The 24,236-nt window shown below is 33.9% G+C and overlaps 1 protein-coding gene across 1 annotated transcript; it reads left to right on the forward strand.

The window, feature by feature from the left end:
• Nucleotides 1-433: 433 nt before the first annotated feature.
• LOC123547686 (acetylcholine receptor subunit beta-type lev-1-like) lies at nucleotides 434-13,336 on the forward strand. Its single transcript, XM_053552030.1, has 5 exons — nucleotides 434-561; nucleotides 5,082-5,179; nucleotides 7,707-7,831; nucleotides 9,410-9,538; nucleotides 12,524-13,336. The coding sequence occupies exons 1-5, from the start codon at nucleotides 434-436 to the stop codon at nucleotides 13,334-13,336; spliced, it is 1,293 nt and encodes a 430-aa protein (XP_053408005.1).
• The last annotated feature ends 10,900 nt before the right edge of the window (nucleotides 13,337-24,236 follow it).

Below are 24,236 nucleotides of genomic sequence, written 5' to 3' on the forward strand. Positions count from 1 at the left end.
ATTCCATCAAATAATACTAACAATATTGAATAGAACTTGGATAGAAACCCATTTCAACAATCTGTTGGTCTAAAAGAAAAGTGATTTCAAATGTTGTATTTATAGTATTTATAGTTCGGATAACTGTTCCTTTGACAGTACCTTTGTCCAGTTATATTGCGAGTGTTATTAAACGACAATTTATTATGCTTGTCTGTGTATTTGACGGATCATTGAAGATTAAATTTGCGTTTGTAATGGAAATAAAAAAGACTGACCATTTGCCAGACTACAAGAACATTTTGATAAAGTTTATTTAAGTAGTTAAGAAAATCGTTTTTCTTGGTTTCATGCAGATGATATTTTTTTCATGTGATTATAAATATATAGAAGTGATAATATCAAAAGTTATTAGTGGAAAGGAAAATAACTATATTGTTTAATACAGAAGATAATGATTGGATTACTGATTTGTTTAATGTATTGTGGTTGTGTGCGTGGTGTAGCTGGTTATACAGGAAACGATGTGGACGCCTTAATGACACAGCTGTTTACTACAAATGGGTACAACAATAAAGTCAGGTCTGTAATTGACCAGAACAATACACTTTACGTGAACATAGAATTCATTCTAAATTGTATGTTTTTAGTTGTCTTTTCATTCGTGTTTTAATTATACCAATGTCCTTTACAGAGAGTATCTGGCTCCATTCTTATACACTTAAGTTAAGAAATACGTGTAATATAAATGTTAAAATTATCTTAAATTTTATTAAGAAACATTTGGTTTTAACAAATTTCACCCTCAAACGTGGGTTCTAACTAGGTACGTATCAGGCTGCCATCGGCAAATTTATCTTTTAGTATGACAAAGGCGTAATTCGGGTATTTGGCATGGCTGGAAAAGAGTGTCTGAAGGGCAAAGGCATCTTAATAGTTTACGTAATGACATTAAACGATGGCATAAAGCATTAAATCGCTCTTCTTTTTATGTCGTCAAACTAATTCACCGTCAAATTGTGTCACATTTACAATCAGGGTTTCATGAAATGACAGGATTTTTCCGGCTTTATACTGTTGTACTTATAAGTCCTGTAAACATGTGTTGTATGTTGACCTTTCATATAGTAAAAACTAAGGACCAACGATTAATTTCCCATTCTCTAAGCCGATTTCTCACTGCCACCATAAGAACGTGAAACTGATGAAGATTTAATTGTGTAAAATAGTAGGAAACTTTAGTAATAACTGATAATGTTTTGCAGCTTGAATCATATTAGTTGTAGGACAAACGCTAGGTACTAGAATATACTCGAAATTAGAAAAAGCGCTTCTACAAATGAGTTTCGTTTGAGTCTTTTGTATTTTTCTACTGCATCACGTCAAACTAGAAGTTTCTTAAGCAAATGACTTTTTTTTTTGTCGTAGCTGTAAATACATAATGACCTTACATATTCAATAAAGTTGAATACATTTGATAAAGAATTTCTTGTTCTGATCACAAGCAGATTTCAAAAGATAAAAAACACTTTATTGCAAGAAGGGCATAAAATATCTTTAAAACAGCAACAAAGGAATTCATAGACATGACTAATTTATTTTAGATCAAGAATTTAAGTAAAGTGAGAATAATTATATGACCAATCATCAAACAAGCAATTTGACAGGTATTTCACTAAAATTGATATTTAGATGTACAATGGGACAGGATTCGATAATTTCAAACATTTGTTAGTAAGTCAGGTTTAGTTCTGATATTTTTGTGACTGATATGTATAGCATTAATTCAACATAGCACTTTATATTATCCAAGAAATATAAATAAAAACGAAAAAAAACTGAAATATCAAAATTCACCAGCTTTTTTTCTGAATAAATCTCTTAGATGCATGGGACCCTGACTCTTTCCTTTTCATTTTTAAGTATTTTGTGTGTTATTAAAGCTGCAAAAAAAAAAACCATTTAAAACCTTAACGGCAGATTTTTTTGTAGATTTAAATACGTTTTTTCCATAAAGAGAAAATGGATGTGGTAATTATACCAATAATGTAAAAATGAAAGATCATTCGGTTACATATATGCTTTTATGATACTGAATTACTTGTATTCATAGTTACTTGTTAGACAATGTATTCATGATTGCTTTTTTGACAATGTATTCATAGTTACTTGTTAGGCAATGCATTCATAGTGACTTGTTAGACAATGTATTGATAGTAACTTGTTAGACAATATATTCATAGTTACTTGTTAGACAATATATTCATAGTTACTTGTTAGACAATGTATTCATAGTAACTTGTTAGACAATATATTCATAGTTACTTGTTAGACAATGTATTCATAGTTACTTTTTAGACAATATATTCATAGTTACTTGTTATACAATGTATTCATAGTTACTTGTTAGACAATATATTCATAGTTACTTTTTAGGCACTATATTCATAGTTACTTGTTAGGCAATGTATTCATAGTGACTTGTTAGACAATGTAATGATAGTAACTTGTTAGACAATATATTCATAGTTACTTGATAGGCATTGTATTCATAGTGACTTGTTAGACAATGTATTAATAATAACTTGTTAGACAATATATTCATAGTTACTTGTTAGACAATGTATTCATAGTTACTTCTTAGACAATGTATTCATAGTTACTTCTTAGACAATGTATTCATAGTAACTTGTATTCATAGTGACTTGTTAGACCTGGAATTCCTTGAACAGTAAGTGAGGTATCATATGTTCTATAATGTACAATTTTTTTCAATTTTACAAAATTTCAGGAAAGCTTTAACAGTGGGTGAAGAAAATGCTCTATAAAATTAAACAGAACAGAACATATATTTTATTTATGACTTGTACGTACATACCTTGATATTAGATAAAGAAAATATAATACACACATAGTCACGTACTCCTAATTAACAATAACGAAATTTTTGACATAGGTATGGTTCTAGGTAAATCATTTTTAGATAAATGTGGTAACAGCTAATTCGGGGATGACTTAGCACAAAAGCTCAAACCTGCATAATTTCATATCCGACTATTATGAGGATGGACTATCATACAATTTTTCTTTTCTTACTGTTAATGCTCCCTTAATATATCTGGCTAATCTAATAAGCATGGTCTTATTTTCTGATTTAAGCAGTTCTATAAATTTTAACATTGACGGTCGGTTGAAGAAGTACTTTTTAATATATTGTTTTCTTATTTGTGAGTAACAAGGGCAAATCAGTATGAAATGGTATTCGTCCTCGATATCACGTACATTACAACAGTCACAGTAACGTTCATTTCTTGGTGTTCTGTGTCTACCATATCTACCTGTATGTGTTTTAAGAGAATAGGCAGACTACTAGTTACACTGCTTGTTGGTCACAGGATACGGGATATATATCCGCTGTCGAGGAAATCCATATCGCTATCGCCTGATATGGGTTTTCGATCGAGACAGCGTATTTCCCGTATCCTGTCACCAACAAGCAGTGTAACGATTTTATCTTGCCGACTACCTTTTACATCCTCGCTGTACTGATTGACACAATTTTTATAATAAAGCTACTTACAGTTAGTGCAGACTGGAATCCTGAAATTTTCTCTGGTTTTCATGCTTTGATTATAGTTGATTAACACCAGCCATAAAATGAAAAATGAACTGTATTTTGACTGAATCACAAAACACAGAGGCTCATTTATACAGGTTATGAACTGGTTTTGAAAAACTTTTATGTTCCATCCTTTCGAAAAATCATCAGATTACACGATGTCGGAAATGTCTTAAAACTTCGGCTTTAGTCCTTTTTCCTGTTAATTCCTTTATCTTGCAGGTAGATTAAATGATCCTACATCAAACTGCTGTCTTACAAATGTGTTAATTCCTTGGCTTTAAGATGATTTAATTAAAACAACATTTCAACCTGTCAAGGCAATCGCAGCCCTGCCATACAGAGTTACTGTTCTTCTATACAATTTCCACTAACTTCACGAACCTAAATTAGATAGTGAAAATGAGAGCGGCAAGAAAACACTAATTTTTTTTTTATCTCGGAAATGATATCTATAGCTTGGGCTTATAATCTGACTTGTTTTAATTACCCTAGCGATGCGACAGCCATTTTGTTTTTAATCAAAATTCATATCTGTAATGTACTAGAAGGAATATATCCTGTCTCCACGTGACGTCGGTTGACCAATAGAAATGCAAGAATCTTGTAGGAGGCGAGATAAAGTCTAATTCATGATAAAAAACGTCTTAATTTTTTTGGTTGTATGTCAAGGTATGTTTCGTAAGAGAAACTATTTTTACAACGTTCATATAGTTCTAAAACGGTATTATTTTGTATTGAATTATGCCAGTTTTGCAAATATTTGTCAGAAACCCTCTGCTTAAATATTTTAGGAAATACATTACAGTCTACAGATTCAGGATTTGAAAAAAAAAAACGTCTGCAAAACCATATATACTAAGTAACCTTTTAACATTAGGAGTCCAATTGTTATAACCTTTGTTACAATCATTTAAACTTTGTTCATAAACTTTTTTCAAAAAAAAAAATTATCTGTGTACAATAATTTACACCAGTATTTTATAATCCTAACATATCTTACATTATATAAAGGATAACGCTGCAATTCACCATAAACACCTGTGCTACTGGCACTTGTTCTAACATTTAATATCCTTTTACAAAACTTCAGATGAATACGTTCAATTAACTTCGACTTTGAGTATCCCCAGACTTCGCATGCATATCCTAATATGGAACCAACAAAGGAATCAAATAGTTGACATTGTATTTTTGGCTTTAAATTAAACTTTTTGCAGTTACACATGAATACATTCGGTTCTTTAAGAGCGTTTCTGCTTAAGTGTTCCTGGTTCATTGCAAAATTACCAGTATAATTAAACACAGTACCTAAATAATTAAAGTTATCTACTATTTCTAATTGATTATTATCATAAGTCCACTTTTCAACAGCCATTGTTCTACCTCTTTTTCTAAAAACCATCACTTTTGTTTTTTGTGTATTTACCTCCAGACCCCAACATTTACAATAAGTACATAATAAATTCAAACTCTTTTGTAGATCTTCGATGGATTTGCCAAGAGTGGCCATGTCATCAGCAAATAAAAGTAATATCAAAACAATATCATCTATAAGCAATCCTGATTCTACATTACTTTGTAAATATATTTCTAAATCTTCAACAAACAGTGAAAAAAGTATCAGCGAAATTACCTCCCCTTGACGTAAACCAACAGCATAATTGAAAAAGTCGGAATATGTATTACAATATTTGACGCAAGATTTTACCTTTCCATACATGTCTTACGATTCTTAAATTTTTTCCTTGTATTCCACTTTTGTACATTTTTATCCACAACGAATTTCTACTTATGCTATCAAAACAAGACTTTAGGTCGATAAAAGCCACATATAAACATCTGTTATTACTTAAATAATTCTGTATGATAGAGTGAAGAATAAAAATGGCATCTACAGTCGACCTATTTTTCTAAATCCAAACTGAGCATCAGAATTTATATTATTTGTTTCACAAAATTCTACAATACGCTTATTTAATATTGTTGTAAATAGTTTAGAAAGACAGCTTACAAGAGTGATACCTCTGTAATTCTGAACCACCCCAGGGTCTCACTTTTTATGTACAGGCACAATTACCCCTCCGGTCCATTCATCTGGCTAGTAAACCGAGTCTAAAATTGCATTGAATATATCACATAAATGACAACCTATAATATCAATACTTTCAGAAAAATATTCGTTTAATAAAAAATCAGATCCTGTTGCTTTACCCTGTTTTAATGTTTTGGTTGCAAGTATAATCTCATCGACTGTAATAGGTACGTTTAATTCTTCAAAAGTAGATTCACAATTATTAAAATCGTGATTATTACAGAACCTCTCTGATTCATCCTTATTACATGTAAACACATTATTGTTTAAGTCTGAGAAATATTTATAAAAATCATCAACTGATATACTATCACTATTTTTATTGTTCTTCTCCCAAAACTGTTTAGGCCTACAAAATCTTAGTTTTTCTATTTCAGACATTTTCTGTTGTAAAAACCTATGTTTTTGTTTACGCACAAGTTGCTTGTACTCTTGTCTACATGTACAAAAATATCGTCTGCTTATATCATTTTTACAAGTATTAAAAACACGTAAAGCATTCAAATATTTGTTTCTAGATATTTTACATTCTAAATCAAACAAATCTGCATTACTAACACCAATTCTATCTGCAAATGCAACATGTTTTTTTATGTTTAAACTCTTATGAAAACAATGGGTCAGCAAATTCGTTCAATACTGTTTTCACGGCCGAGTGACTTGACTTATCTATATCGTTCGTAAGCATATTAAGGTCAGTGCAAACCAGAACGAAAACGATGTCTGAGCTCATTTTTCCATGTAAAATTAATTTTCGTCTTTTCATTCAAAACAGGTGTGGTATTTTTACACTTCAATGTAAAAGTAATAGCGAGTGATCACTCCACTCGTACTCCACTCGTTAACAGAATTTACAGTAAATTTCTCTATACTAGGAATATTACACTCTTCTGTTAATAAATAATCTGTCACAGGACACAAAAGTATATGATCCGGTATTAAAATCATTACTCAATCTACCGTTAACTATGCGTAGGTTACATGATTTACAAAGGTCAATTAACCTCAGACCAAATCCATTATATGACGTATCTAGTGAGGCCCGGTCAATGGGGTTATCGGGCACATAGTCTGGATCGTCTGTGATATTAGCTAACAAAATCTCTTTTGACCGAGTTTAAAACGAGTTCAGTGACCTGTGTTAAAAAGTAATATTTCTGAAGCTCAGAGTATTAAAAAAATCTTAACGGTAGAGAAATATATAATACAAATTATGTGCTAATCCCAAAATTTTAACAAGAGTTTTAAAGGCACTGACCTCCAGATTTTCGGCTACAACGCTCTTTCGTTCACATTGAAGTTTGGTTATAGTATGAACATTACAAAATTACTTTTTGTTTCAAAACTATTTTGAAAATGTCAAATCAAGAAAAAAAGATGACAATGCCGTTAATCGAACCCGGACCACCGCGGCAATAAAAAAGTTGTTGTTTTATTGTTTTGGGTTTAACGCCGTTTTTCAACAGGATTTTAAGTCATGTAACGGCGGGCAGTTAACCTTACCAGTGTTTCTTGTTTCTGTACCAGTACAAACCTGTTCTCCGCAAGTAACTGACAACTTCCCAACATGAATTATATGAGGTGGAGGACGAATGATTTCAGACACAATGTCTTTTATCAAATCGTCACAGAGAACATACGCCCCGCCCGAGGATCGAACTCGCGACCCCGCGATCCGTGGACCAACGCTCTCCCTAATGAGCTAAGCGGATGGGTCAATAAAAATGTTTTACACTGTAATTATCAATACCGTTTTAGTGTTCACTGCGTGTTAAAAGGTACATGTAGATATTTACAATTGAGGCAGCTTACCTCGCGTAAAGCATTACAAACGCTTTTAAAGAAGTAACAAAAATCAATTATTCACGTGTTTCCTGTTTCCGTAATTTAGTTTAAAATCATTCTTAAGAAATACAGTCTTAATTTCCAGATATCTATAAAATGTCTTTTAGCTTTTGAACGATCTGGAGGTCTGTGCCTTTAACAATTAAAAGCGTTCGTGCTTAATTTCAGCTGTCATAGAATTCGATGAGCAAGACGAGGTTTTGAAAACTGCAGGATATTTGTACATACAATGGCAAGACCAGTACCTTTCTTGGATACCATCTAGTTACAATAATACGGACAAGCTGTTTGTTGTAAGTTTGTGTGTTTTACATGAGTTTCTACATTTCTTCAGTTAGAATAAGGTAACTGATAGCTTCCTCACAGGTAGAGGACGAATAACTTCATACATGTTGTCGCTGCCATATTGTCAATGGTACCTGAGTAAAACGTAAAACGCCAATGTTTTTACCCATGTGCCAACCCTAATCTGAATTTGAATGCTGCTCAAAGGGGCACTGGTGTCTTCAACCACAAGCAAAATCTGGAAAGGTGCCACATAAGCCTAAGTGTGCCAACATACATTGCGTTCAAATGTCAAAATTCTGATAATTTCCTTCATAGTAATAATATTGTAGTGTTATAGAAATGGGCATATACGCAATGGTATACGTTTGCAATGTATTATATTTACTTTAATTAAATTGCAAATGGTATGTATAATAATTTTGACTTTCGTACTCGCGTTTTTTGTTAAAGAGAGAGAATTCCTCAAAAGCATAAATACATGGTATACATTAAAATTTGTTTGAAAAAAAATATAAGTAAAATGTCCATGCTCTTTTAGGAAATGACATAACATTTAGCGCGTTTTGATTTTTTTTTTCAATAAAATACCTCTGCCATGAGGGGTGTTCTGTGAATATGATACAGAAATATGTACCACGCGTGATAAAAAATATCCGCAGGAGTGATTTTAAATCCTGTGGAACAAATAAATAAATAAACTGAATTTGAATATTTGAAATACAAATTTTACAGCTTTTAGATTTTTTTTTCGTTTCTAAGGCAACGTTATAAACACTCAAACGGCCAGACGTCATTATTACCCAAAATAATCAATACGACTTTTGATAACCAGTGCTTTAATCTTTCTCGTTACTTGGTGCTTTTGTTTTGCATAATGCAAACTATTCATATTTTATTAATTTGGTGACGCAGTGATCCCTATCAAGGAGGTCTAGACTGAAAGTCATCGTCTTCTTTACGAACGGTGTGTCGTGGTGCCAACAATGCTCTTAGCTCCTGGGACTGGCCACTTTTAAACCTCTAATGCCACCTATAAAATGTTTTTGCTTCTGGCCGTTGTGCCTTAAACCTTATATTGAGCATAGACTGTATTTTATTCTTTGCACCTGGTATTCAAATAAAAAAATATCATTTCTCTGTACAAGGCTAATTTCAATCGACAGCGCAACAAACACAATATGACTGAAAACATTTATAATTTGATTTTGCTGGCCTAACACATTTCATTATGAACCGTTCATTACCGGGATGGGACTGGGGTGGGGGAATGAAGAGGTTATCATTTACTTATATTTTATCTGAAAAAAATATAATGTTTACATATCAACTTATATTCCTCTATCTACATTACATAACAGTTTGATGATATTTATTGAACGCGATTTAATACTCCCTTATGTGCATTACATAACAGTTTGATCTTTTTATGTTATTTATTGAACACCCATCGTAATTATGCTCAATAAAATGACAAGAGCCAAACGTAGATTGAAGAATGATATTTATCCGATATTGTATGTAGAGATATTATGACATGTGCAACTATTAAATATTATCTGCAAACACCTATTATATGTTTTAAGCCGCAAGATGATATATGGAAACCGGATGTGTCCTTACGGAACACCTTCAAAACTTTTACTGGTCTTGGTTCCTCCTATTTGAACGTCATAGTTACCCCAGAAGGATATGTCACCTGGTACCCGTTTCAGGTAGGTTTTTACTTTTAGGTTTGAATCGAAGTATTTTAAAATCCAGTCATTTGACTACATACAAAACAAGAGCTGTCTGTTGACCGCACGCTCAACTATACGAAGAATTGATGGAAGAATGGAGTCAAAGTATTACCACAGATTTTCAGACAAATAACAAAAGATAACACAAACAATGTATATGTACATATTTGTGGAACTTGATAAGTCTTGCACAATAGGGCAATGTGTGACCATGATGGTAAGCAAGTGTTCAACGTTGATCACTTTAGACAAAATGGAATTCTATGTGAAAATTAACTTAATTTGTATGTCAAAAGGGCCATAACTGAGCTAAAGTCCTTGTCTGAGCTATGTTGTCCTGCCTACATATGTAGACTATGATGGTAAATATAAAGCCATATAACAACAGATTAGGCAAAATGTGAACTTGTATGCAAATTTTTACTGATTTCTTAAATGGCATATATTCAGCCAAAATAGATGATAGAGTTATGTATTTTGCGACAATTGTAGCTCATGCTGATAAACATGACTATGTTCAAGGTTTCAAAGCCACATATGTCAAATAGTTTTGACAAAATGCTGACTGATACAAAAACTGAACTAATTTGCAAGTCTTAAAACGTGAAATAATTCAGTCTAAATAGTTGATAGAGTTAAGTACTCTTGCATACAGGTTAAGTACTCTTGCATACAGATGGTACAGATGTAGCTCATGATGATAAGCAAGTGTTCAAAGTTTAAGACCGTCAAGTCAAAAGTTTTGAAGGAAACGTGGACTTGTACGAAAACTGAACCAAATTCCAAGTTTAAATGAAGCCACACTTCAGCCAAAAAAGTTGACAGATCTCTGTACTCTTGTCTGTAATTGGATCGTCATAATTATGAACAAGTGTTTATAGTTTCAAAGTCAAATGCCAAGCAGTTTTGACAAAACGTGGACTAGTACGAAAACTGTACTAATTTTTAAGTACAAAAGGGCCATAAAGCCCCTAATTCAGTCAAAATAGTTTGCAGAGTTTAATACTCTTGCCTACAGATAATGACTGCTTTAATAAAAAAGTGATAAGTTTCAAAGCCATATGCCAAATACTGTACACAAAATATGAACTGGAACAACTCTTTACCAGTATTTGTCAATTAAAAAGTGCTGTAATTCAGACTGCCTGCCTTAAAATTGACATAGTAATGGTACGCCAGGGTTGAAAGTTTCAAAGCATTATCTCAAAAAGTGTTATCAAAATATGGACTGATACGAAAAACGTAACCAAGGTGTGGCGCCGACGCCATGGTGAGTAGGATAGCTCTACTTATTCTTCGAGTAGTCGAGCTAAAAATGTAATGTCGTACGACTTAAATTCTTTAACCTATATACCTATAAGTTGAACGGATTCGATTTTCAACCAAAGGAACATGTAGAGAACGTAAACCTTAAACATAATTATTCGTCTCTAATGTAACCTTTTATTTTGATTTAGACAGACTGTCTCCACTTAAGAAAACAAGAGGGCCATGATGGCCCTATACATCGCTCACCAGAGTTGATCTGGCCTACTAACTTGGTTTTTGACCCCGCATGACCAAGAGTTAAACTTGATCTAAAGATCATCATGACAAACATTCTGACTGAATTTCGTAACGATCTGGTTATGACTGTGGCCTCTAGAGTATTCACAAGCTTTTCCTTTGATTTGACCGGTGACTTAGTTTTTGACCACATATGACCCAGATTCGAACTTGACCTATAGATCATCAAAACAAACATTCTAACTAATTCCCATGAGTTTCAAACTAAACTTGTGGCCTCTAGAGTGTTGAAAAGAATTTCCTTTGATCTGGCCTAATGACCTAGTTTTTGACCCTACATGACCAAGATTCATACTTGACCTAGAAATGATAAAGACAAACATTCTGACCCAGTTTCATAAAGATTGAGTCACAAATGTGACCTCTAAAGTGTTCACAAGCTTTTCGTTTGATTTGACCAGGTGACCTAGTTTTTGACCCCACATAACCCAGTTTCAAACTTGACCTAGAAATCATCAAGACTAACGTTCTGACCATGTTCTATAAAGACTGGGTCAAAAATGTGGTCTCTAGAATGTTCACAAGCTTTTCCTTTGATCTGACCTACTGACCCAGTTTTTGACCCCACATAGCCAAGTTTCTAATTTAACCTAGAGATCATCAAGACAAACATTCTGACCAAGTTTCATAAAGATTAGGTAAAAAATGTGGCCTCTAGAATGTTCACAAGCTTTTCCTTTGATCTGAGCTACTGACCTAGTTTTTGACTCAGCATAACCCAGTTTCAATCTTGACCTAGAAATCATCAAGACTAACGTTCTGGCCATGTTTCATAAAGATTGGGTCAAAAATGTGGTCTCTAGAGTGTTCACAAGCTTTCTTTTGATCTGACCTACTGACCTAGTTTTTGATCCCACATGACCTAATTTCAAACTTGGCCTAGAGATTATCAAGACAATCATTCTGACTGAGTTTCATAAAGATTGGATTAAAAATGTGGTCTCTAGAGTGTTCACAAGGCAAATGTTGATGGACGACGCACGACGGACGACACAAGATGCACGTCGACGGACGCCGTACAATGACAGGTCACAATAGCTCACATTGAGCACTCTGTGCTCTAGTGAGCTAAAAATGATCTAATACCGTAAGGTAGAGGACCAGTTGTACCAATCGCAAACAAATACAGATTGTTGAACACGACATTAAAATTTATTTACTTTGTATTATTCTTACATGTACATAAGTTTGTTTTTAATGTTTAAGAGCGAATTAGATTTTAAAAGTCTGTAGAATAAATCAGATGTCAGTTTCCTTCCTAGCCCTAGAAATTTAAAAGCAAATTTCCCCAGTTTATGAACGGTAAGCTAAAAGGGCATTCAACCTTTGTAGAGCCGCCTAGTAAACGAATATTAGTAACTATATTGACGAAACATACTGTTTTCTTTTCCACAGATATTGGAATCAACATGTGCGGTAGACATTACCTATTTTCCATTTGACAAACAGTTATGTGACATAAAATTTACAGCCTGGAGTTATCAAAAAACAGAAGTGGACCTAAACGCAGGATCAAACGGTGTTACCCTAGATGAGTTTTCTCCAAATGCACAATGGAAACTCACTGATACAAAATATGAGGAGATCAACACTGGCGAAGCGGCTGTAATTTTTCAAATAGAGCTTACAAGAAAGTCAAGCTTTTATGTAATTAATGTAATCATGCCGGTTATTTTATTATCGGTTCTCAATATATGTACATTTTTACTTCCGGTAGCATCTGGAGAGAAAGCTGGTTACTCCATAACAGTTTTCCTATCATTAGCAGTCTTTCTTACAATAATTGCGTCCGAACTACCGAAAAACTCAGATGTGGTCTCTCTGATGTCAGTTTATCTTACGTTAATGGCCTTATTAAGTACATTTATTGTTGTAGTTTGTCTAATACAGATCCGCTTGTCCGTCCGATCAACATCCGATACTCCTATAAATCGGGTGTTTCTCTTTCTTATCAAATTATCAATGATTATGAGATGCCAAAAATGCTCAGAAAAGATTAGCCCCTCTTCAAAGTCGATCCCTGTTACAGAAAGAGACACCGAAAAGCAAAACAAAAGCAATAATGAAAAGGAAAACGTCATTGGCAGCGATGACAGTTACAACTGGACAGATGTCATTGATGCTATAGATTATTTATTTTTTTGGCTGTCACTACTCTTCACCTTTTTGTGTACAACTATCATATTTGGCATTTCAGTAAACAATTAAAACGTGAGCTCTTTTTATATACCAGTATTATCATATACTTCATTCGGTTCTAATATCTGTTTACTAAATATTTGTCTGGCATAATTACTGCTAAAAGCTGTGTTCTTAAACGTCGTTTTTAAAATAGCCATACTTAATTTGATTCAATTACTAATAAATATAAGGTAATACATGACACTCGGTCATTTTGCAATACTGCCATTTACTTTGAAATCTTGGTATTTTTATTTTACTTTCTGTGCAACATGCACCGAACTATCCGAAAAATAAATATTTCAAAATACTTATATCTTCTTGTCATATTTTAATAAATTCTCTAAAAATTAGTACAGCCCTTCTCCAACATTTGGGAGTGGATTACTGCCTCGGTAGCCTAGTGGCAGAGCGTCTGCTTTGAGTGCGGGAGGTCGTGGGTTAAATCCCCGGTCGCGTAATACCAAAGACGTAAAAATGGTACTAGTAGCTTCCTCGCTTGGCGCTCAGCATTAAGAGGATAGTGCTAGGACTGGTCAACCCGGTTTCAGTATAATGTGACTGGGTTGGGTATCATGCCACGTGTCTACGGCGTGATCTTCCAGTGAGGCAGCACTATAAAGTTGGGCATTGTGCTCACTGCTACAAGTAGACACCGTCGTTTATATGACTGAAAAATTGTTGAAAAAGACGTTAAACCCGAACACACACACACACACACACACACACACACACACTCACACACTCGTCGTTATCTCTTCTGAACCGATTCAGATAAGCAGAAGTTTCCTATTTCCTAAAGGTCTGTTTATATGATTGTTTTGATATGATCCTTTTATAAGGATTGCTTACAATGCCTTTCACTGATTTGATCGCAACTTCACTACGAATTAAAACTTTATTATCTGAATACTTTGAACGGGAAGTGTTTTTTGTTTTAACCTTTTAAACTGATTATCATTTACAATTTAATACAATTTTAATTGGACTCGAATCAAGACCAGAGTTTTTAGATACAAAGAAAGTTCTGACCTAATTAGATGAATGTAAAACGTCATGATCAGTATTAAGTCTTATCTTTTAAACCTTATTCATTACGCAGATTGAATATCTATTAGTATCAGCTTTAAAAATAAAAGGTGAAAAAGGAAGGTGTTCCTATTTATTTCGAAGTCTTTCATAATAATGGTCAAATATTTAACAATACCTATCAACGGTGACGTCATTACGGTATAGGTAATAAGAATATTTCGTTTTACTTTTGAATGCAGATTAAATGATGTAGGGTCGGCATTTTCAAACCGAATAAATTGACAAAATTAATGCTTGATTCTCTTGAGTAATGTTAATTGAAAGTGGGTTGTGTTAGCCTTTGTCAAATTCAGCAAGAACTTTGAAGGCGTGTTGTATATCAAAGAAGATTAATCTTTAACCCTGTTGGAAATGAAATGTCTACTTCACCTTCTCTTGATTAAACTTCATTTTTACGTTCGTCTTTTAATGATACTATTATGGAAGCTCTCCTTGCCATACTGCTCGGTGTACCCGAATTATGCTCACACAAAACAACTAAAGAATCCTGCAATGGTCCGCGAAAAGCCCCGACCTTAACCCCATAGAACATGTGTGGGACTTACAGAAGAGGGGGGTCAGGGACTTGCCAAAACTGCAAACTCTCATGACATAACGACTGTTTGGGCAAATATGCAGCGTGGTATTCGTAACTATATTGTATCTATGAGAGCAAGGTGTCTTGCCGTGATTGCTGCAAATGGAAGACACATGTGACACTGAAAACAGGGACCTTTCGGTATTGTAAAGCTTGTGACGTTTTGTTTTGAGGGTGAAGATGTTAACCCTACACTTTTTTGTTATTAAACATGTTTTGTTTTGACTGCAATTTCACTGGCATACTCGCACTAAAATGTATTAACATTGTATATAATTATTTTTGTCTTTGTTTAGTGTATATTTATTATGGCCAATTCATATTGTCTATGTTTTGTTTTCATAGTACTATTCCTACTTGATCTGATGATCTAACGACCTAACTTGTTTATCCGTCAGATACATGTGTATGATTTTGTGTTTCAGTGTGTGTTGTTAAAACTCAGGACATAACGACGCTTAATATAACGACATTGTCTACATGCAGGTATACACAATTACGTCGTTATTTCTCATCCGCTTTACATGACATGCAAAGTTGAGCGTGTATGCTGCAATTTATTTATAAAAATTATAATTGATATAGCATTATTTTTGTACAATCATATTTTTTTCGTATTAACTTTCCGATAACTTTCTGTTATTTTCTAATTTTCTTGCCTGAAGAAACATACGATACTTGATAGTTGAATGTTCCACTTTTCAAAGAGTCGTGTGTTTGATCAGGTTAATTTTTATGACGTGCAGTCTATTTTATCATAACTATTTTCACTCAAATATGCGTAACCTGTTTAAACCCAGGTTAAGTCTCAAGAGATTAAAATAAAAAAGATAGTTATGACGTATGCGATTAATAGCAAATCAAAAACTGTGAAACTATAAACTTATGCCTTACTGACTTAAGAAAAGAGTGATAAAGATTGTTTAGATTCATTATGTAAGATCTAATCATTTGATCCTTGGTCACTACGCAACTAAAAGTAAACATTGTATTTTATAGCCACTTACCACTCCGGAATTGGTTCACAATGTCAAATATTTATATAGTGTGCAAATGTTGTTATAATGTGTACAGACGTTGTCATATTATGTACTAATGTCCTGGTAGATAGATAGATTTATTTGCATATATATATATATATATATATATCATATTTTATCACAACAGTGTTTTGGGAAGAAAAGGGACATAATTACACAAAATTTGAATAGCCTTAGGAGTTATCTCCTGTGAACAAAACACAGGGTCTGAACACAGACTAGATAGCTTACAAAAGTCTAAGACTTATTTCCAATGGGATCCTCTTACATTTCTATTAAAAATGATCTGAAAAATCTCAAATAAATTTGAAAAAGTTGTTTGACAACAATAGTCGGTCATATTTCCTTATAACCTTCGTGATTCGTACTTTGTTGTACTATTCTTAACCAAATAATTTCATAAATGGGTAATGTTATGTTAAAAGTTGAAAATTCAGTTTAAGCTTAAGAAGTACAAAACACAATGTCTTTATCACGTTGCAAAACAAAAACTTTTCAGCCTCCCAAAAAGTAAAGATAAAACCTTTGTTACGATTTATGCATAAAACAGTAAATGATGGCATCGTTACATGTGTATGTAACAGATAAACTTTCCGGCAACTAAAGAAGTTTTATACATGTATAATTCATGTATCGTGTCAGCAAAGATTTATTGCGTTTTAAGTTTCGTTACAGTAGAACAAAAACTGAAACAAAATTTATATCTGAGTAACTGTTTTAAAATGCACAATCTTGTCACACAAAGAATTGATGTGCTTGCACTTGTTATTGAAAATCAGCTTCATCATGACAGTATGATACAGATGTAAGTCATAAGTCCTGTGAGTATATGACCTTCTTTGACGACATATATGTCAACTGTTTATGGCAACTGTTTCATTATGGACTAAAGAAGGCCTGTTTAAATAATATATCACAGCAAGTCTGAATTATTTAATTTCTTTGTTACAAAATAATGTTAAACTTTGCAAAATGAATACACCTTCGTTACTATCATGTAATACGCCACTTATAAGCAATAGAACATGAGGCAGTCTGGGTATAAAAAAATAAAGGTTAAGTTTCATTTACGGAATATTCACGTACTTTGTAGTACAGTACATACTAATAAACTTTGATAATGTGGCAGTTGACCTAAATACAATCGACACTGTTTAATTTCAAATACAGGTAAATCCAACATTTGGTTTACAATAGATCTATGACGGATTATCATTGAACACCCCTGGACTTATTGGACTCAACTGCCACATTATCAAAGTTTATTAGTACATACATACATACATACATACCGGTAAAGAGAAGTTAAACCAAACAACCACTACCATAATAACCCTGACCAGAAACGGCATAGCAACTATTATTACAAAAAATCCACTAGCTGTGTATATCCCCAAATTGTATTACATATTGGAACTGGTTCAACAACTTGCATATGCTCTCAAGCAAGATGTCAGCAGTGACATTTTAGTATTTTTAATAAATCTTTTTTGCATGACTTCGTGCACCACAGCAAGCTGTATCCGTCAGAGAAAAAACACATTTACGAAATATTTTACAAAGTCATGTACTTGATTTTTACAAGTTCTAAATAGAACGGATGGATGATCTGAATTCTTTCTTTTTGACACAGTGGTCAAGATTTTGTTACATTTGCATGAAGATCAGAACAAACTGATGGAAGCCAAGACAAAACAAGCAAAAAAAAAACAACATTAACTAGGGTACAGGAACGGACATTTATAAATACAATCAAATTCAGTGAATTTACCCCTGCCGAATAGGTGTTTTTTTAATGAGGCGACTATATTTTGAAAGATATTTAATTTCAAGATATACAAAAGATACAATGTATGCAAATAGGGCTGTCATGGTTTGTTAGTTACATTTATACTGATTTTTCACCAAGATCACTCATGGGTGTTGAATATTCATCCTTGTTTTTCCTTTATGTGGGATTTAATGAATTTTTAAACAAATAAAGGGCATTCATTCTGAAGTTACTGATAAAAAACCCTGAGAAAAGTGTTGCATGCACTGCCACTCTATAGTGATCTAGGTAGGTATTAACATTTTAATGGAGATACATCAATAAGCTACTGTGCTGTTGGAATTTATAAAAGAAAGGGCAATAACTCTGAAATGTCTAAAGATGAACGTTGCATGTGCACTACCATTCTGTAGTGATCTAAATTTAAGTTTTGATACACAGATAATAGACAATGTTGCCGTTTCAGTATTATCTGGTGTGCATTAACAGTGAAAAACATACCTAAAAGAGGGGAAGTTTCGTGTCCATGCAATGGTAATGCACTTCTTTAGTTACGAACGAATTATTGCCACGATGTCCATAAAATAAAATGGATGTTAACGGCCAAGAAGTTGCAAAAGTGACGCTGAAAATGCAGTAACGGTTAGAATATTTGAAGTTATCAATATTTCAATTGGTTTTCCGCTTCAAAGGTAGCAGGTATGGTCAAATTCATAATATATGTTGATACGAAGTGAACAGGAGTTGTTAATTTGAAAACATCAGACGTCATTTCGTCTTCACTAATAGGACAACAGTGACCGTACGTCACTGATCTGATCATGACTTTTTGACCTCGAATGCATGTATGACAGACTGAATTATGAATGGGTACATCTGTGTTTAGTGTGAACTAGAAGTGGCCCCTAAAAGGAGCGAAGTCCCTACATTTTGACAAATTTCAGAAAGGATTGCTAAAGATGCTAAAGACCAATTTCATGACCCACTAAGCAGTTCTTGAGAAGAAGTCATTTATAAAGGTATTTCTATCTTTAGTCAAACTGACTCTTAAAAAGGCCAAGAGTCGCATTCGAACAAACTTTAAAGAGGATCTTATATGAATGCTATAGGCAGTTTTATGAAGATCCGTGAAGTGGTTCATGAAAAGTTTTTAACGGCATTTCTATCTTTAGCTGTAGCGGCGCATACAAGGGACCAAGCGCTCCCATTCTAAACACAGTTGAGACATATCCTTAAAATGATGCTACAGACCTAGTTTAATGATGATTTATTGAGCTGTTCATAAGACATAGTGGTTTAAAGGTGTTTCCGTTTTTACTTATACCAGCCCTTGAAGGAAGCCAAGTGCTCTCATTTGAACACTATTGGGAGAAGACTTTATAATGATGCTACACGCAATTTTGATCTATAAAGAGGTTTATGAAAATAAGCTGATTTTAGCGGTACCTACAGGTGATCAACCAACATCATTTGAACAATCAAACTAGTATATGAATTTCAGTTATAAGCCAGATTATATTTACTAACTCTATCTGAAACCAGTCAAGATAAAATGTTACACCTATGTAACTAACTGACTTGGCGGAAATTCTAACTGTTGTAAATATGTTTTCTTTTGAATGAGACATTAAGTGCATAGTTTGTTGTACGTACTTCAAGACAGATCGGATGAAATGCTGTTCCAGCTCATCTTAAAACAACAATGCTTTAGACCAGCTATTGTAATCGCTCAGCCTTTGTCTGTCCATCAACTTCTCTTCAGACAATATCTACTTTGAAACCATTTGGTGAAGTTAATAAAATTTGACCAAGATGTTTCTTGCCTCAACACTAAAATTGTTCAAGGAATTTAATTTCATACAGAACTCTACTAAGACAATAGAAAGAAAAACTTCCAAATTCTTTTAAGGTCACCTGAACACAAAGTGCTCATGGTGAGCTGTTGTGACCACGCTGTGTCCGTCCGTCGTCAACAATTGTCTTTAAGTGCCGTTTAGCGTCTGTACTTAGATTCAGTGTTATGATACTTTCTTGTCCTTTGGGATCACGGAGTCCATTCAATCTCTTTTTAATAGAATTCTTCTTAAGCCGGTGTTAGGGAGCGTAAGATGTGTTGAACTTTCCATTACCTCTCATTAGCAGACTCCGTATTATTACCGAGCCTGATATTGTTTTGCTTTGTTGCATTCTGAGGGGGGTCTCCTTTTATCAAACGCAGTCAAGGGACTGTCTTTCGGTAAGCTGCAGCTGGTCGCCACGACAAATACATTTTGTACAGTCACACAAGACCTTTCAGAAGGCAATTTTCAGCTAATGTGCTGTCTGATTACTCATCCTGTCAAATAAAGAAGTAGATTTTTTAGCTCACCTGTCGAAGTGACAAGGTGAGCTATTGTGACCGCTTGATGTTCGTCGTCTATCGTGCGTCGTGCGTCGTCCGTCGTACGTCGTGCGTCAACAATTTGTAAAAAAATCTTCTTCTTGAAAACCACTGGGCAGAATTTCACCAAACTTCACAGGAATGATCCTTGGGTGGCCCCCTTTCAAAACTGTTCAAAGAATTGAATTCCATATCGAACTCTGGTTGCCATGGCAACCGAAAGGAAAAACTTTAAAAATCTTCTCCTCAAAAACCAGAAGCCCTAGAGCTTAGATATTTGGTGTGAAGCATTGCCTAGTGAACCTCTACCAAGTTTGTTCAAATCATGACCCCGAGGTCAATTTTGACCCCGCCCCAGGGGTCACTTGATTTTACATAGGAAAGTCTTAAAAAATCTTCTTCTCAAAAACCAGAAGCCCTAGAGCTTAGATATTTGGTGTGAAGCATTGCCTAGAGCTTAGATATTTGGTGTGAAGCATTGCCTAGTGGATCTCTACCAAGTTTGTTCAAATCACAACCCCGGGGTCAAAATTGACCCCGCCCCAGGGGTCACTTGATTTTACATAGGGAAATCTTCAAAATTTTTCTAAAAATAAACCAGTTGGGTTAGAGCTTAGATATGTCACATGTAGCCTTGCCTAGTGGACCTCTACAAAATTTTGTCAAATCATGATCCCCGGGTTAAAATTGACCCCGCCCCAGGGGTCACTTGATTTTACATAGGAAAATCTTAAAAAATCTTCTTCTCAAAACCCAGAAGCCCTAGAGCTTAGATATTTGACATGTAGCATTGCCTAGTGGACCTCCACTAAAGTTGTTCAAATCATGAACCCAGGATCAAAATTGACCCCGCCCCAGGGGTAACTTGATTTTACATAGGAAAATCTTCAATTTTTTTCTAAAAATAAACCAGAGGGCCTAGAGCTTAGATATTTCACATGTAGCATTACCTAGTAGACCTCTACAACATTTGTTCAAATCATGACCCCCGGGGTCACATGATTTTACATAGGAAAATCTTCAAAAATTTTCTTAAAATAAACCAGAAGGCCTAGAGCTTAGATATTTCACTTGTAGCATTGCCTAGTAGACCTCTACAAAATTTATTCAAATCATGTCCCACGGGGTTAATATTGACCCCACCCCAGTGGTCACTTGATTTTACATAGGAAAATCTTAACAAAAATTTCTAAAAATAAACCAAAAGGCCTAGGTCTTAGATATTTGACGTGTAACATTGCCTAGTAGACTTCTACAAAATTTGTTCAAATCATGACCCCCGGGGTCAAATTGACCCCGCCCCATGGGGTTACTTGATTGTACATAGAAAAATCTTCAAAATTTTCTAAAAATAAACCAGAAGAGCTTAGATATTTGACATGTAGCATTGCCTAGTGGACCTCTACAAAATTTGTTCCAATCTTGACCCCCCAGGGTCATATTGACCCAGCCCCAGGGGTTACTTTATTTTATGTTACTATAAATAGCTTATTTAGTAACTTCTTTATTATTGGCCGCAGGGAAAACCCGAGACCACTTTTCTTTGGTACAACATGGATGGTACCTCCAATTTTATGTATATTTTGACATATCTTTACCTTTTAGAAAATTTCAACTATTTTGTTTTTATTTATAATTCTTTTGATTGATCTTGATTATGATTTTTTGACCTTCCTGTCCTGAAGTGCAATGATAACAGGTGAGCGATATAGGGCCATTCTTGGCCCTCTTGTTTCTTTTTTTCTGCTTAAGTCTTGAACTTTTGTTATGTTTCTTTCGAAACAACTAAAATATGTTTTCTCTTTTTACAATGAAGGATATTTTCGAAAATAAATTAGTAATTTCTTGTATTGTTTGTATAATACTTAAACTTATAACGCTGGTATTTATCTCCAGTACATGTCTTCGTCTGCCGTTCCGTATTATAGAACAACTATTCATTCAACTTAACGATGACGTCTCCCTACCTATGCATATGCACCTCCTGTCCAGCTCTCGCTCCGAATATCGACAGCAGCTGCCAAGTACAGCACTATAATACATTTTATCAACTCATTCTCCATAGAATCGTAGGCTCTAGATTTCTTTTTTTCCAATGCTTTTAATTGTTTTTATTCCATATGCAGAACAGACTAATTAACCATTTGCCATCGCGTAAAAAGAATGCATAGCATTTTGATTTGCGGTTTATGAATGCCTAATGAAGTTCGCAAGGAAATGTTTACTAACGTAAATTTGTCCGTTTTTGTCTGTGTTCTTGTGATTTTCTATGTCTTTAAACTGAATATAAATAATCTGAATCAGTACTAATATTCAGACTATCAAAGTTCGTTGTTTAACTTTTGTTATTCATACGTTCAATTTCCGAAGAAGAACCTTAAACGATTTTCATCTAATTTGGTTAGATTTTCCATTGTCATCCTTTGTTGTCAATGAACCTTGTACTTTTTTGTTTGCAGTTAAGTTAATTAAGGGGAGCCAACATCGAAACGATCGTTACAAAGTCAAACATGAAGTGATTCCCCTTGTAAAGAAAAGTATTTCCGTCTTTGTGGTTCGAATCGTTTAGGTGATGTATTTCATTATCTCTGTCTAATGCTAGAAAAAAGTATATTGATAAGTTTTATTTTGAACATCCAAATGCTGTAAAATTTTCATTATTAATGAACAGCAATTGTAAAGACACGCTGTTGAAATTGTCAGTATTTTATAAAATGATCATGTTAGACTTTAAATGACCCCTATTCTATTTGTCTGGTCGGGTGCTGAGTTTTCCATCTTTTAGTCGGGAATGTTTTTTTATTGTTACATGTTTATGCTTTTGGAAGGGACCTAATGTCTGTTGTAAATTTTGGTAGGTAAGCTTGAATGCGGATGGAATACTCAATATTTTCTGGTCAAAAAATGGATGTATTATCTTCCACATTATAAAAACTTTGGTTATATAATAGGTGTCTTGTCATCTGATATTACTATGCTGTGTTATATGTCATGCATGCTACATGCCCTTAGGGGCCCTGAAAGTATCAATAAACTTGAAACTTGAACTTACGGTATGTAATAAATATAGAAAATTCATTTTCAAAATCTAGGAGTGCAGTGAGCAAAAATTAAGAAAAAGAAACAGTAGACTTTCTGTTAATCAGATGTATGGATAATAAAACAACGAAATGTTTTATAAATTTCCGAAACAAATATAAAAGGTTAGGTATGGTACGAAACATCAGGACCGGAGGGGTTGATAATCAAGTAGTTTATTTATTATGGCTTCATCGCAGAAAACATCTAGTTTACATGTTCTTGTTTTGGCAAGGGCAGTTCCTTAGTTTCATATAAAAGGTTTCTTGTATGTTGTCTATGAATAGAAGAACCTGGTACAGAAGGCAATATGGCTCCACTGAAACGTGTTGAATAAGTCACTTATGAAAACATATCATGAACCAGTGCCCACGTAAAATTAACTTTTAACTTCCCTACAACTCAAAGATTTGTGTTTGGCAATGATACCTTTGTATTTAGTTTTCTTTCATGACTCGTGGCATCTTTAGTTACATTTTGATCTTGTTGATTTTGCCTTAAAGTTTAAAATATGCTTGGAATATTTCTGTCTCTCTACACTGATGATACTTATTGTTATTAGCAGGTTGTGGAGTTCCTATTTATTCATTATGTTGTAATATCTTAAATTCTTAATTCACATTTAAGATATTGTCGTCTGATTTTGTATCTCCATTTTAAATTCTGTTTGTCTTCTGTATTTCTTATATCAATTGTGGCATCAATAGCTTAAAGGATGATAGAGGGAAACGTGTTTTCTCTGTGTCATCTGTTTGAATAATATTGGCAACAATTAGATTGCTTTATCTCCAGAGCTCAGAGCACTACCGGAGTATAAATAATGATAATGTACTACTTTATCGACACAATTAATTGCAGAGCTGTTGGAATTTAGAGTAGTTTTTAACAGAAGCATACAGGTCTTAACAGAGACATACAGATCGTATGATGTTGGTCTAATTACATGATAATAATTATACATAGAAAAAAGAGATCAATATAACTGCGCC

This window comes from Mercenaria mercenaria, chromosome 9, assembly GCF_021730395.1.
Source record: "Mercenaria mercenaria strain notata chromosome 9, MADL_Memer_1, whole genome shotgun sequence".
Taxonomy (NCBI): Eukaryota; Metazoa; Mollusca; class Bivalvia; order Venerida; family Veneridae; genus Mercenaria; species Mercenaria mercenaria.